The sequence below is a fragment of the Lepidochelys kempii genome, chromosome 2, assembly GCF_965140265.1.
Source record: "Lepidochelys kempii isolate rLepKem1 chromosome 2, rLepKem1.hap2, whole genome shotgun sequence".
NCBI lineage: Eukaryota > Metazoa > Chordata > Testudines > Cheloniidae > Lepidochelys > Lepidochelys kempii.
Window position 1 is genome coordinate 179,813,455 of NC_133257.1, and position 15,446 is coordinate 179,828,900.

The 15,446-nt window shown below is 39.9% G+C and overlaps 1 protein-coding gene across 6 annotated transcripts in view; it reads right to left on the minus strand.

Annotated features, from left to right (window-relative positions):
• Nucleotides 1–15,446, minus strand: part of STARD3NL (STARD3 N-terminal like) — a 42,808-nt gene that overhangs the window by 3,925 nt on the left and 23,437 nt on the right. For 4 of the 6 annotated variants that reach the window (XM_073332862.1, XM_073332865.1, XM_073332863.1 and 1 more), the window contains 5 exons: nt 13,758–13,835; nt 11,696–11,749; nt 11,494–11,611; nt 6,743–6,841; nt 1,145–1,216 (listed from right to left, as the gene is read on the minus strand). In XM_073332862.1, the coding sequence (XP_073188963.1) occupies nt 1,164–1,216; nt 6,743–6,841; nt 11,494–11,611; nt 11,696–11,749; nt 13,758–13,835 (402 nt within the window). In that variant the 3' untranslated portion in view covers nt 1,145–1,163. The remainder of the gene's footprint in view (nt 1–1,144; nt 1,217–6,742; nt 6,842–11,493; nt 11,612–11,695; nt 11,750–13,757; nt 13,836–15,446) is intronic. The other 2 variants (XM_073332867.1, XM_073332866.1) reach the window with 2 other exon arrangements.

Below are 15,446 nucleotides of genomic sequence, written 5' to 3' on the forward strand. Positions count from 1 at the left end.
AAAACAAGTCAAGATGAATAGAGTTTGATCCAAGACAATGGACATTAAGAGAGAGAGAGGCTCAAAAAGAGAGACCAATATCTCATTACTACTCACAAAAAAAAAAATCAGAAATAAGCTATGAAAAAAAGACAGGTAGGAACTTAAGCCTCTTAAGAGGATTAATTCCCCATCAATTAGAAACAACATCAGTTTTAGTACAGTGAGCACATTTGAGGGAAAGACTACTGTGAAATATTATAGAAAGAATTCTGTTTCTTCAATAGTTAATAAAATTGATAGGTAAGAAAATAATTTGTACTAAGAATTAAGAGAGGGTAACACATAAAACGTAAGGCATACACCAAGTAGCCAAACCCTTTCCTGACCCTGGTATGGTCTCCTGTCCCTCTTCTTTCTGTTGTTTAAAACACTTTAACACACAGAATCCCCCAACATTCTACACTACGGTCATGTCTACACTACAGATACAGCACCATAGCTATACCACTGTAGCACCGCAGCATGGATACTACAGCAATGGAAGGGGTTTTTCCCCTGGCTGTAGAAACTTGACCTCCCCAGAGGACAGCAGCATTCTTTTATTAACCTAGCTGTGTCTACGTTGGGGGAGGGGAGCGGAGGTGCTACACCACTCTAATGTGTGGATTTTTTCACAGCAACTATGTTGACCTAACTTTTCAGTGTAGGCCCGACCTAAGAGAAAGGACTCAAAGTAACTTCTGCTCCTTTCTCTCTTCTACTCAAGATCCTCTAACTTCTTGTTCTTCCCCATCTTCCAACGTGAGAAACGGGAGGAATGTCAGGGGGCCAACAGATGCACACACATGGCTAGCCCACTTCCTTTTATGTGCTCCATGACAGTTCATCTCAGACCCTACCAGAGTACCCAGTGTGCCTTGACCTCACCTGTTGCTGTCTCCAGGAAGAGGAAAAACGGGGATACTCAGAACTCATTGTAGGTGGGTCCTAATTCACCCTTTCAGCAATCAGATATATCTGCTTCTGCTCCCTAACAGCCATCTCAGACATTAGAAACAGGCCAGTTCCAACAGCATTAACCATTTGGATTGTGGCTAATTCCTAGGTGATTAATAAAAGAGACTTCTTATGCAAGAGACATTTTCCCTAAAGAAGGACTTGCCTGTTATCTCTCATAGTTGCTATACAATTGGTTTTTCACTATCCTGTTTTTCTTCAGATTCTTCATCAGATCCTAAACAGGAAAAGAATAACATTATTAGTTTGGTAAGAGAAACTCAGAGTCTTTATTAAACAACCAGCTCAAATTGTGAAGATAAGGTTTTTCTAATGTAACCCACACACTGGGGTGGGTGTGGTGTTCTGTCCCAGCTAGTAGCACCGAGACCACTTGAGAGAGAGAGATTAATGAGTCTGCTCTGCAGCCTTAGCTAAGAGGCATACGGCTTTTAGCTCACGCAGTAGAGGCTCATGCACTAAGCTCCAGAGGTCCCGGGTTCGATGCCACCCGCCGACGACCTGACCGGGGTCTGTTGATGTTTAATCTAAAATAAGAGATTTTTGTGTAAAATGGAAATGCTAGTAAAGGCCTAAGTAAAGTATTTTATAAGCATCAGGTCATTAGTAATCCAAACACCATTACTGAAATAATGGTATCCATTTATATGACGTGAAGACTGAACTAATCAGAATGATCACAGCACAGTTGTGACCACCATTGGTTAATTATTAACCCCATTTTAGAGACAGGAATACGTACTCGAGATCACAGAATGCATTAGTATCAGAGATGGGGTTAGAATTCTGGAGAACTTCACTCCCAGTCTTAAGCTCGAACCACTGTACTACACACATCTATAATCAGTAAACCCTTTAGAGTGGAGGTGGACCCTTTCTATACCCCCGCCTAGAACCTCAACCTACTGTGCCACATTGGAGGGAGTGTCCCTTCAGAATCTAGTGCCAACTCAACAGGGATACTAAACTGGTCAGATGCGGACCAGCAAACAGAAGTTCTGTAGCTATGTTTTGAGTTATAGATTCCTTTGTTCCCACCACACCTGGCACTGAACACTGCTTGCGGTCAGTGAGAAATTTCTCAGCCTCTGAACCATTCCAGCTTTGAGTATGTGTCTTGGACAGTTATTTTTCCTGTGAGAATCTCATTTGATTGTAACTGTTTATGATGAAAAATGCCTGGGAAACTTACTCTGGAGATCTGTGCCACTATCTTTAAGCCAGATTGTGGACCACAAAAGTAATGTTATATTTTTCACATGAAATCTGTGGTAAAAAAGTCACAGAGCATGAAGGGATTTTTTTTTTAAACTAAACTACTTCAAATCATTAAAATTCTTTGTCGTGGCTTAACTGCCTCTATTAATTTTGAAGTTGAATTTTAAAAGAAACTGTAAAAATCTAACTGCTGCCTGGCTCAGTTAGCACCTGCTCTCACCACAATGGTTACTCAGCAACCATTAGCTGCTTATTGAAGATAAAGGGGCTGTAAGTACAGTAAACTGAAACTGAGCTATTCCTCTTAAAGGGACACAGCTTTACATTTTTGAAAGGACTAACTTAAAACTATTCCATGTTCCACTAGGGCTTGTCTACACAGTACACCAGAACGGTGTAAACTGTAAAGTGCTTCTATGTGTTGTACTCTAACTGCCCTGTTGACTTGCTCTAAAAGGTCCCTACTGTGTGTTGATATCGTCCCATATGACACAGTACTGTATTAACATGCATTAAGAGGCAGAGTGCAATATTTTAGAGCACTCTAGAGTTTACACCCCTCTGGTGCATGTGGCCATGCCATGTAGACAAGCCCTAAAAATTTAAAACAAAAAAGTGTAAAGGGTTTTTCTGCTCTCCTATTGGTCTTTTTACCATAGGAGAAGCCGATTAGCAAGGGGAGTGTTGAAAGTAACTCTACGTAAAGCTATCAGACACACAAAGGAAATGAACTGATAGAGAAATTTTTTTTTACCATCTTTTAGTTACAATAATCACTGGTTTTACTTTTAGCAATAGTAGGTACAGAATTTTCAAACGTATGATTTTCAAGTTAAGAGTGTCCCTTAAATTTCTATCAGATGTTTATTTGCCAGCTTTCCCAATGGACTGCAAACTATTTTGTGACATTCTAGACCACCACCTAGATATATACTGAAACATTCTGATTTATTATCTCTTAAATTAATTATATCCCAATGTTGCTCATTCTCTTTTTAGTCTCTCCTCATTGACAATGAAAAAATATGGTCATCAATTTATATCTCCAGTGATATTGTCTATACTATTTCTGACTTTAAATTTATTGGCTGAGCTTGCAAAGGTCTTACACTCAACTTGATGGCATTTCTGTGTTCATAATTCAATATCTTTCAATTCTAAAATTCCAAGAAATATTCTAGGCCAGACCCCTATTTATTTTGAGGAAAACTGGAAAACCAGAATGGGGAAAACAAGGAATAACACTTTAAGCACCTCTATAATAGTCCACAGATCAAACAACTGGTTGCTGGCACCGAATAACACCTTCCAGCACGACAACACCCTATCCAACCTCTGCTTGTCTTTCCAATACAGTAACATATTGACACCCTGAATGATACACCTCCCACAAAAATAATAATGGTATGGGAGGAATGGAGGGCATGCAGGTGGGGGCATGCACACAACCCCTGGTGTGGAGGGGACAATGGAGGTTCACAGAAAGCCCCTGGGGGAACTTGCATAAGGGGAGGGAAGAATGGTGGGCACATCATTTTTGGAAGAGGGAAATTGGAGGGACTTTGGTATGGGATGCACACAGAGCTGTTGCTATGGAGAGAATGGTGGACACTGGCATGGAGGGATAGAGGAATGGGACACACAGAATCCCTGTCTGGAAGAGGTTGGGGGAGTCCCTAAAACAGAGAGGGATGGGAAGATGATAGACAGGGATGGAATGGATGGATGTGGGATGGAATGAAAGAATGCAAGGATCCCCTGGTGTGTGCAATAAACTTGGCCCACACAATCTAAGGAAGCTTTAATCCATCACAGCAGTAAGGATCATTTCTAGAATGAGTATACTCTTCAGCAGACCTTTAAAAATCCCAGTCTCAAAGGCTGCTATCAAACCCCAATTCTCTTGTCTGTAGCAGTAGACTGGACAGCATATCCCTAATTTTTTGTTTAAAACTCAGCTTTTGTGCCACTAGATTGGATTAGATCTGGCTGCTTACTTCTGCCATTATTCCTCAAAATCTACTGAAAACCAGATTAAACCAGTGGACATTATAATTTTCTAAAATATTTTCTGATTTAAAGTTACCTGTATGACTTATTTTTACTCTATGCATCTTCACATGATTCTACAGGCAAGAAATAATGCAGCATTGTGGATTTCAAAATAAGGTTACAAGGGTAACGATGCAATACTTCCGATACTCAGCCTGTATTCTTAATGTCTCAGAATTACAACCTACTAGATAGATATCATCATCTCTCAGATACAACAGGTGACTAAGCATATGGGTACAGGAGCAATTAGCTGTTTTATTCTGTGCTCTAAATTGTCCTAATGCCTCTTACCACCACTAGATGGAACTATACGACAGCTATCTTTATTATACTATGATGCTAAACAGTTTAACCTTATACTAAATTCAGCAGTTAATATCCCTTCTTCAGTAATAAATCATCATAACAAGATCATCCTTGATTATATTGCACTCTTGCTCCTGAGTGATACTTCTACATTAACTTCCACATAACATGCAAAATAACTGTCAATAGTAGCCTTATGGACATAAAATACTGAATTTATCACCAGTACAAAGTTATTAAAAAATGGATATGTGATCTTCCCATGTAAGTTTCTCCTTTGTACAGAGATTGCCAGTGTGACCTCTACGTTGTTGCTCCTTATTACGGGTACCTCCACCCCACAGCTGGTTATTGAAGCTTTTGTTACCATGTCTAAATCCTGTACAAGCCTCTCTCTCAGCCCAGTGAAAGATTTCCTAACCTGTAACACTTCCTCAAAGCACCTGAGAACTGAAGCATTCTATGTAGATTTCCTTACTGCAGGAATACAGCTATGAATAACTGCAAAGACTTTCTCCTCTTTGTTGCACTTTCAGTAACAAAAAACAAAGTTTGATTTCCAAAAATTCAGGGTTTAATTTTAATGGCTTGGGATACATCCAAGGAACACCGTAGGTGCCCTGGGGCAAGCATGGAAAAGGCCTGCCACCGGAAGGACCAGGCTCACTCCAGTCACTGGGGTGACCACTGCATTGCTCTGATCCTGCTGCAGCAGCAAGATAGCAGCAGAAGGACTGAGATGGGATCGCTTCCAGGAACTGTTTTGCTTGGTGCCAAAAGCCATTCAGCCAGCTATCTACAACACTGTAACAAGACCAGAAGTCCAGATTCCTGACAGATAAGCTCCTCACAGAAATCTGACACAATTGTTTTTGTTCCACCCCCCACATCTGACAGATCAGAGAGCTGTGAAGTGTCCCTAATGGAACTGTAAGGGTAGCAACTCAATTAACCTGTGAAAAATAATGCCAAAGTAGACATTTATAAAGCACACCTTGCAAGATTACAGGAAGATATTTATAATATTTTGCAGATAACAATATTTGATTTGATTTCATATTTTAAAAGGTATGAACAGACAGCATGACGGCATGAAAGTGCAATCCTATTCTGAAAAATGACTAGCGTGGTATTGTGGGGTTCCATATTTGTTTCTTAAAGAATTCAGGTGTAGTTCATTCTACAAGTAAACAGATGACAGTATCTGCACTCCCTGCAAACTCATCCTTGAATCAGATAGTAAAGCTGTTTCTTTCTGGCTTGTATCTAGTCACCTCTTACACTGACCCAATTGAGGTGCACCATAAGTGTAGTTAAGATGCAAGTGAAGTTTGCCTCAACAAAACTCAGCATGCTTACACTTTATCTATCTATAACACTTCGGGCTAGTCTACACTACAATGCTACATCGACGCAGCTGTGCCGCTGTAGCACATCTGGTGAAGATGCACTATGCCAACAGGAGAGCACTCTCCCATTGGAATAATTACTCCACCTCAATGAGAGGCGGAAGCTATGTTGGTGGGAAAGTGTCTCCTGCCGACATAAAGTGGTATAGACACTGCTTTAAGTGAAACTAACTTACGTTGCCCCTGAACGACGTAAATTACATCAACTTAAGCAGTAGTGTAGACAAGCCCTTATTTCTGTTCAGATTTTCTGATGACATGAGAGCAGGAAACCCCTTGATCTCAAGTTCTGATCTGTTTTAAATTTGTTGGCCTTTCAGTTTAATTGACTGTCATCTTGCTTTTGTATTATGTATGATAGGACTCAGACCTCTCTACTCCATTCATTAGGTTATTTTAGATTATTTTAGTGTCAAACTGACCAGCTGACAGATTTCAAAATAAATGTAACTTCATATTGTAAAGCTTTATAGCAATGGATAAGTCTTATTTCTGCAGTGTTAAAATGCTACATGGAATTTTACTTGCAACAAGTGTCTTATATATTGTAGCAAAAATTACAACTGGGAAGCGTAAATTGCAAATTGATCAAATCAGATCGAACTCTGATAAATTCAAATCACATTTTCTGGACCCAAACTATAAAATTACTGTGTCACTGCCCTTTAGATTAGATATACGCTCTGTGGGAATCTTCAGGAAACCTAACAGCAACAGAAAATTATTCTCTGCATACACACTCTGAACAAAATTACCTGCTGCAGATTCAGGAGGAGAATAAAACTGCCCATCAGAGAGGTGTCCTGGCTGAAGAAGAGCTGCTCGCTCAGACGCATCTTGCACCAGCAAGAGCCCTAAAAAAAAGCAGTAATTAGAAATGTGCATCATTGTTACCACTATCAGTCAGAATGTAAGGTACTATATTATAAAAATTTTGTTTCCATTGTGGTCTGTGTAAGTTGTGTTACTGCAAAACATTATTTCAATACAAAAGAACTCACAAAAAGTTAGGACTTACTCTTTGATGGGTGGGATTTGGGGAGGAGGGACTAAGCATCGCAAGAAAAGGGCTAATATAGTGCCCATCTTTCAAAAAAAAAAAAAAAGGAGGAGGATCCTGGGAACTACAGGCCAGTCAGCCTCACCTCAGTCCCTGAAAAAATCATGGAGCAGGTCCTCAAGAAATCCATTCTGAAACACTTAGAGGAGAAGACAGTGATCAGGAACAGTCAGCATGGATTCACCAAGGGCAAGTCATGCCTGACTAATCTAATTGCCTTCTATGATGAGATAACTGGTTCTGTGGATGAGGGGAAAGCAGTGGACGTGTTGTTCCTTGACTTTAGCAAAGCTTTTGACACGGTCTCCCACAGTATTCTTGCCAGCAAGTTAAAGAAGTATGGGTTGGATGAATACACGATAAGGTGGACAGAAAGCTGGCTAGAGTATTGGGCTCAACGGGTAGTGAGCAATGGCTCCATGTCTAGCTGGCAGCCGCTATCAAGTGGAGTGCCCCAAAGGTCGGTCCTCGAGCCGGTTTTGTTCAATATCTTCATTAATGAGGTGGAGGATGGTGTGGATTGCACCCTCAGCAAGTCTGCAGATGACACTAAATTGGGAGGAGAGGTAGATATGCTGGAGGGTAGGGATAGGATACAGAGGGACCTAGACAAATTGGAGGATTGGGCCAAAAGAAATCTGATGAGGTTCAACAAGGACAAGTGCAGAGTCCTCCACTTAGGATGGAAGAATCCCATGCACCGCTACAGACTAGGGACCGAATGGCTAGGCAGCAGTTCTGCAGAAAAGGACCTAGGGGTTACAGTGGACGAGAAGCTGGATAGGAGTCAACAGTGTGCCCTTGTTGCCAAGAAGGCCAATGGCATTTTGGGATGTATAAGTAGGGGCATTGCCAGCAGATCGAGAGACATGATTGTTCCCCTCTATTCAACATTGGTAAGGCCTCATCTGGAGTACTGTGTCCAGTTTTGGGCCCCACACTACAAGAAGGATGTGGAAAAATTGGAAAACGTCCAGCGGAGGGCAACAAAAATGATTAGGGGACTGGAACACATGACTTCTGAAGAGAGGCTGAGGGAACTGGGATTGTTTAGCCTGCGGGAAGAGAAGAATGAGGGGGGATTTGATAGCTGCTTTCAACTACCTGAAAGGGGGTTCCAAAGAGGATGGATCTAGACTGCTCTCAGTGGTAGCAGATGACAGAACGAGGAGTAAAGGTCTCAAATTGCAGTGGGGGAGGTTTAGGTTGGATATTAGGAAAAACTTTTTCACTAGGAGGGTGGTGAAACACTGGAACGCGTTACCTAGGGAGGTGGTGGAATCTCCTTCCTTAGAAGTTTTTAAGGTCAGGCTTGACAAAGCCCTGGCTGGGATGATTTAGTTGGGGATTGGTCCCGCTTTGAGCAGGGGGTTGGACTAGATGACCTCCTGAGGTCCCTTCCAACCCTGGTATTCTATGATTCTAAGAAGCAAAGAGTGCTGTGGAAAAGAAGTCTGAATCTCAGACAGTCCTATTTGTTTTGATGATGAGGATAGGTAATTCTGAGTAAAGCTGAAGGGAGGCTATGAATACCACCCAGTAAATAGGGAACACCTTCTAGTTATTAATTTGTGCCAATCATACCACTTTACTTTGGACAGTTTCTTTTTCCCCTAAAGTGTGAACTGTTCACTCCAGGCAATACAATATATCCTTGCTAACTAAGTTCTACTTATGGGAATGAATTCAAGCCCTGGGGTAGCAAAGAAAGGAAAATCATGCATAATGAGCCTGCGTGGATTAGTAATGCTACTTGTTCCATTTACATTCAGCCAGTCTCAGAATCGCAGGTGTTAGACATAGAAGACATACTAGGGCTTTTAATGCATTTCCATGCCAATGCAGGAATGCTCCCTACTTTTATTGGTACTTGAACAAATTCAATTTCCCCATCTTTTATTTACTGTGGACTGCCCTGTTTTCTTAAAATGTTACTGTCACTGAATCTGTACTAAACACTGAAATAACTAGTGGCAAATATAGTGTGATAATAGGTTATTTTCTAACCAGAGCTGAACCTTGTTTTCCATCTCAGCCACTTATTTGCAGATAGCAATTTATCCTGCCAACCAGTTCCTTGGGAGGCAACAATCTAAGAAACCAAATATTAGTGGCAAGTGGGAAAACGGAGACCAAAATGGCTATCACAAGTGATGAGTCAATAGGAGAATAAAAACAAAGGAGGAATTAAAAATGGCTCTACAATTTAAAACCTCACCTCATGGGTAAACCTCAAAATTAGGCAGCTCAGTGCAGGGAAGCACCAAACACCTGGATGTTTACCTGCACTTCTCGGCTTACAAGACTGTTCTGAAAGTCTTACAAGAAGCAGCTCCCATGAGGTTTCCAGTGCTTTTACTTCTAGCATGTCTGGAAATTCTCTCCATATTTTAGCAGGAACCACAAAATACAGACATATGTGAGAATCAAATACAATACATAGAGTTAATCTCTTTTTTCAAATCTCAAAATAAATGTGGGTTCTGTTCAAATGGCTCAAGGTAGTTTTATCCAGGTGGTTAGCCCACGTCTAGTTATAATAAATACATGCATATGCATGTTCCTATTTATGAAAATATTTAACTAGAATCATAGTATCCTACAGTCCATCTTTTTCTAAAATACAGAAAAAGAAGAAAACTATTGTACTTTCCATAATTCTTGCTTTAATTTGGAACACACGACTATTTTTCTTCACAGCAAAGGAGTTCTTAAAAATATCATTTTTCTTCCCCCAAGTGGTGTAATTATAGAGATTTTTTCAGCTGTCCAGATCAGAATTCCTATTGTAGCAAGATTTCATACGGTGTATTATACATAAAAACACAGAACATATACAACCACAAACTTGGGGAGAAATCCCAAGACATACTGAGCACTTGGAATTCTCAAATAGAAGGAAAGAGCTCTGTGGAGTGTCTGAAGTAACTGCACAACAATGCTCTACACCAGGGAACACAGCATTTTCTTTAAAAATCTTAGTAACTCAAACAAGAGCACACTGTACTTCAAAACAATAGACTTCTATAGAACAAAACTATAACTATCTCCTTTAACCCACCAAAAATGGAAAACACATTTAGGTTTTCAACAATTTCTATGAACTGAACCTCAAAAAGATGCAGGTTGCACATGTGAAGTCTTTTCTTCGCTTATGAGTATTCATTGTAAAAGACGTACTTAAAAATCCAGGCTGCTAATTTTAAAACAACGCTCGACTTTGAATTCACCAGGCTGCTTAGCTGCTGGGATCCTGTGTGATGTAAGTGACAGAATAAAAATAACTGGCTAATTAGCAAGGCAAAAAATGATGTGTTACATTTTCCTATTTAGTGTTTTGGGTTTTTTTAAATAAACAAACCCTCTAATTTAATTATCTTCTTTTTGATGGTAAGGGAGATTGAGAGGGTGAAAAAATTTGGTGCTCCAATGTGCTGGATTAACTGTAACGTGCTTTGGTGAGAAGACACTGAGCTCCACTGTTGATACCACGATCAAGATTTATTGACCTTAGAGGCAAAGATTCACTTACGGTCACTTGTTTCAGACCAGATTTAAATTGTTTATGTAAATACAAAAGGTTCACTGTACTATTACCCAGTCTGAATCTTCCAGTGGTTGAAACTAGAGGATGTTTCTTGTAGAAATACGTGCACTTTTTCAAGATCCTGCCCAATTAATGTTATCCCTTACTAAAAACATATAAAAATAAAATAAAGTCGAGTAATGTGAATCCCTCTACCTTTGCTCCATAAGTCTGTAGGAGGTCTTCATCCTCCAAGCTCCTCCTCTGCCCCTCACTTGCCTCTTCTTGAAGGAGCAGCAGTTTATAGGATGCCCTGGTCCCATACTCTGACAGATACAATAGCTCCAGGAGCACTATTCTCTCCTTTCTCCATCCTTTTTCAAAAACAACTAGAGGCACCTGGTCTATTCTGAACTCTTTCGCTCCCTTCAAGAGAAGGAGCCAGCAGCTCAGCTCCGCACTCCACCCACCCAAAAATTTTACTTGCCCCAGCTACATACAATGTTTTTCATTAAAAGATGTAAAGATATATGAAAATAAGACACACTATTGGGTTTATGGCAAGTTGCCAATGTAGCCCTCCCATGATGTGTAATTTTGGCATTCCTGAACTAGATAAAACACACTTCCTTCTGTATAGAAATTCCTCCTCCTTTTGAAGATGGGAGAAAAGATAAGGATAAGACATTCAGTGTTATCGCAGCTGTGTTGGCCCCAGGATATTAGAGAGACAAGGTGGTTGAGGTAACATCTTTTATTGGACTAATAAAAGATATTAGCTCCCCCACTTTGTCTCAAGGATCAGATCCACTCAAAATCTGCTAGTGTGACGGGGGGGAGAATACTCTTTTATTGTAAAAGGTAGAAAAAAGTATGAGGTGGACTGCAAAAACTGAGGTGACTATAACAAGTAAACTTACTGTTTTCTTCTTCTGCTTCTTGTGGTAACACTTTAAAATCCAGGAACCAGGTTTCTATCCAGGCAAGTATGAAGGATATAATGGGCAGCACATAGCCAAAAGCACCTTGGGAAAACAACTTGAAAAAACAAAACACCACATTTTTCCTCATAGAAAACCATGATATTAAATAAATAAATCAGAATTTGATCTGAATACGTACCTTTGAGAGAATTACTTTTGCTAATAAAAAGGCACTGGTCACTGCTGTTGTGAACTGAAAAAGACAGTGTTAAAAATAGTTAAAACTGCACTAATAACTGTGGATTTACTTTCTCAGCACAATACAGTAATTTATTAATCGCTAAGGCATGAAATCCAATATCACAGCAATATCATTAAAAGTTACCCAACAATTAACAAGGTCACAGATTAATAAGATTGAGGTGACAGGATGTTGAAACTTCAACTCAAATTTGAGGGTCCACGGGCATAGCCATTTTAATTTGGATGCCTCAAAACACCTATTTTGATACAGCAGAGATGGTAACTTAGAAACTGTGCAGATACTGAGTTATTATAAATTGTAATTTAACTGCATATTGATGATACCTTATTTTGTAAATCATCACCCATTTAAAGATATACCTAATTCAGAAAAAAATAAACACAGCTATTACTCCAAATACCAACCCACCTACCCTGCTATTCATTTTGCGAGCCATTTTACAGAATCAAACACTCAGATAGCTACTATATTTGGGTAAACAACTTAGAAAAATACTTCAAGTGGTATGAATAGTGAAGTCTTTTGGGGGAAGTTGGGGTGGGGGGTTGCTAAGTGCAATAGGAGAGAATAAAAATAAATTTGTGAATGAAATTTGTGATCATGAAAGCAAGGGGCTAATGGTATTCACTTGCCCTATACATACTGTGAACAGATACTATGCATCCTTCACTACATGGCTCTATTAATGCACAATGGTCCAACATCTCTCTTGCAATTTACAGCAAATCATGTGGTTCTCTTCTGATGAGAACACAAGAGATTTAAAAGAGATTCACTTCTTCCAGAAAAACTCCTAATCTGTTTTTGCATCTCCTCTAATGCTTACCACTTGTGATGGTCTGGCTTGCTATCTCCCAGCCCCTTGTGTAAAGATGGAAGATGCAATCTACAAGTCAAAACTATAGGCAAGGGGATTTTGAGATGCACACTTTAGAATAAAAAAATCACTAGTCCCTCAAATTCAGCAGCAATTTCTATTCGATGTACACCTGTAGCAAGAGAACACTTACTTTTACTGAATCAAGAGACTCAGGCTCAGAATCAGCCTAGTGCAAGACATATTGTATATTGCTCCTTTGAAAACATTCTACATAGAAATGCAAACACAACCAATGAAACAAATATAGCAGCACAATATAGAAAAAAATTGCTTTCTTGGATCTACAATATAATGAGCCAGCAGTAGGTGCTTTATTATATTACAGCCTGCAGTATTCACTGTAAACCACCATACGGACGGAAGTATGAGTCAGAGCCATTAAATGTGTTAAATTCCCTCTCCTCTTCATACCAGTTACAGAAATAGCTGTGTGTATTTTTACTCCAATACACTCAAAACACCTTAAGAATTTCCCATTTTACAGGGGGCCTATGGGCAGCACTTTGAATCAGAGTACAGAACAAGATGAGCACAGTGAAACATGCCTAAAATCTCCGGAAAGTGGAAGTGAGTACAACACATGAACTCAAGAGTTTGGGGCGGCAGCATGTAATTGAATGTCTGCACGCTAACTCTGGTATCAATATGGCATTCTCCTTTCCCACAACCCTCCCTGAATAAAGCTGCCTAGTTTCCAGTGATTAACTGGATTTTTCAAACTCTGGTCTCAAGAAACCAAGTCAGATGGAACAAGAGGTTGTGAAGTGGCATGGCAAATACAGCAACATGTGCTAAGAGCATTATAAGAAAGTGTAAGAAAAAAAGGCACATCTATCCCCTCCCATTTTCATTTCAAAAAGGAATTCATAGCTGGAATTCTTCAAAGAACGGAAATGGGTCTTCAGGAGTCTCTACCTTGTACTATTTGTATACCAAATAATGATCATAAAAATTTTCGAGACCAGGACTCATTTGTTTGGCATGCTACCTGTTGCACATTCTTACATTTATTTTAATATATATAGACGCTTCTCAATATACTGTTTGGAGGCATCTAAAATTTGCCAAAGTTTGACCCATTTCTCGTTAACTCTGTTGTGCTTGGCTACTACTCACAGCTATTGCCCACCAATGGCGCAGTCTGCACATTGCATATGCAAGTATTAACACGTTAAATCGAAAGACTGCCAGTAGCTGTAGAGAAAAGAAAAAAATTGTTGGTTAATTCCAAATGTATAAAAAACAGCAAGATATTCAGCTATCTGAAAATACCAACTGCTTGTAATGTAAATGAACAGGACACCACAAAGAAAGGAATTTGGTGATTAGGAAAAAGTTTTGAAAGTGGATTTGCTTATTAAGATATAAGCTCAACATTTTGGCTTCTCAGTTATAAAACACTGCTGTCAATGAGACTAAAATTAAGCATATGCCTAAATGTTTGCAAGATGAGGGCCTCCAAGCACGCACCAGTATGACACCCAGCTGAAGTACATTAAATCTGCATAGGTACATGGTACATTTGTGTATAGTTCAGGACCTGAACATTTAAGCTTTTCAGTTAGTTAATCTGCCAAATACCTAATGGGTTATTGTGTAAGTATATTTTAAATATTCTACCTTACAAATGATGGGATGGGAATGAACATATTTATACAATGATTTCTGTAACTGAAGAATTTAAAAGGTTTACTGAAATAAAGGTTTTACAACTATTCATATAGTCATCCTTATTTGTTTCCCTTTAGAGAATGCCTGCAATTTTTCATTTGTGTTTTACTCTTATTTTCTGTGTCCAAAAAATTAGTCTTGCGCATTGGACATTTTCAAAGATCTATGTGAATAATTTTTCCAGACACAGAGTTACCCACATTTTACAATGGAAGAATTTGACGCAGAGAGCTTATGGAACCTGCCCAAGGCCAAAGAATAAGTCAGTGGCATAGGTGTGATTAGAATTCTGAATTAGAGTTCCCAATCTTCCATTCCCTATCAAATCCACAATCCATTTTGATCAATTTCATGGCCAGAGGGTTTTTAATTGGCCAATTTCACATTTTCAGATGTTTACACCTGAAATTTCAGTGTTGAAACTGTGGGGGTCCCAACCCAAAAGGTACCCGGACATGGGTCAGATCTCATTCTTGCCTCCCCGCAAGAGCCGCCATGCAGGTGAGGAGGAAGTCCTGTCCATTTCCAGCCCAGCTGAGACTAGCAGCTAGGAGCCCCTGGCTGGGGCGTTCCCAGCACCAAGGGGGAGTTCAGACCCACTTCCACAAGCCGCCTCCGGCTGCAAGAACCTCCTGGGCTGTTGTCCAGCCCCGGAGCTTCCTGTAGCAGGGGAAGGCACCCAGAGGTGGCTCTGATCTCCCCCTGAGAGTGGCTGTGCAGGGGAAGGGCAAGTCCTGTCCCTCCTCAGCCCAGCCAGGACACGCAGCTATGAGCCCCAGGCTGGGGTGCTCCCAGCAGCACGGCAGAGATCAGATTTCACAGAAAAGGGCTTATTTCACAGTCTGTGCCATGTTTTTCATGGCTGTGAAATTGGTAGGGCCCTACTTGAGACCATGCTACCTGTAAAGCATCATCTGTTCAAACGAGTTTACAAAAAAAATTTCACAAAACTTGAAACAGGCAAACACTTCAATTTAAGAGAACTGTCTTTCCCTTGGCAATTAAAATATCAAAGCTGAGAATAGCTTCGGAAGTACAACCAAGTCTAAGTATAAAGTTGAATAAGATTAATTACATTTGTGCTAGAGGCAGAAGTAGTTTTACTTGTAAGTTCTAAATCATTTATGGATTTCA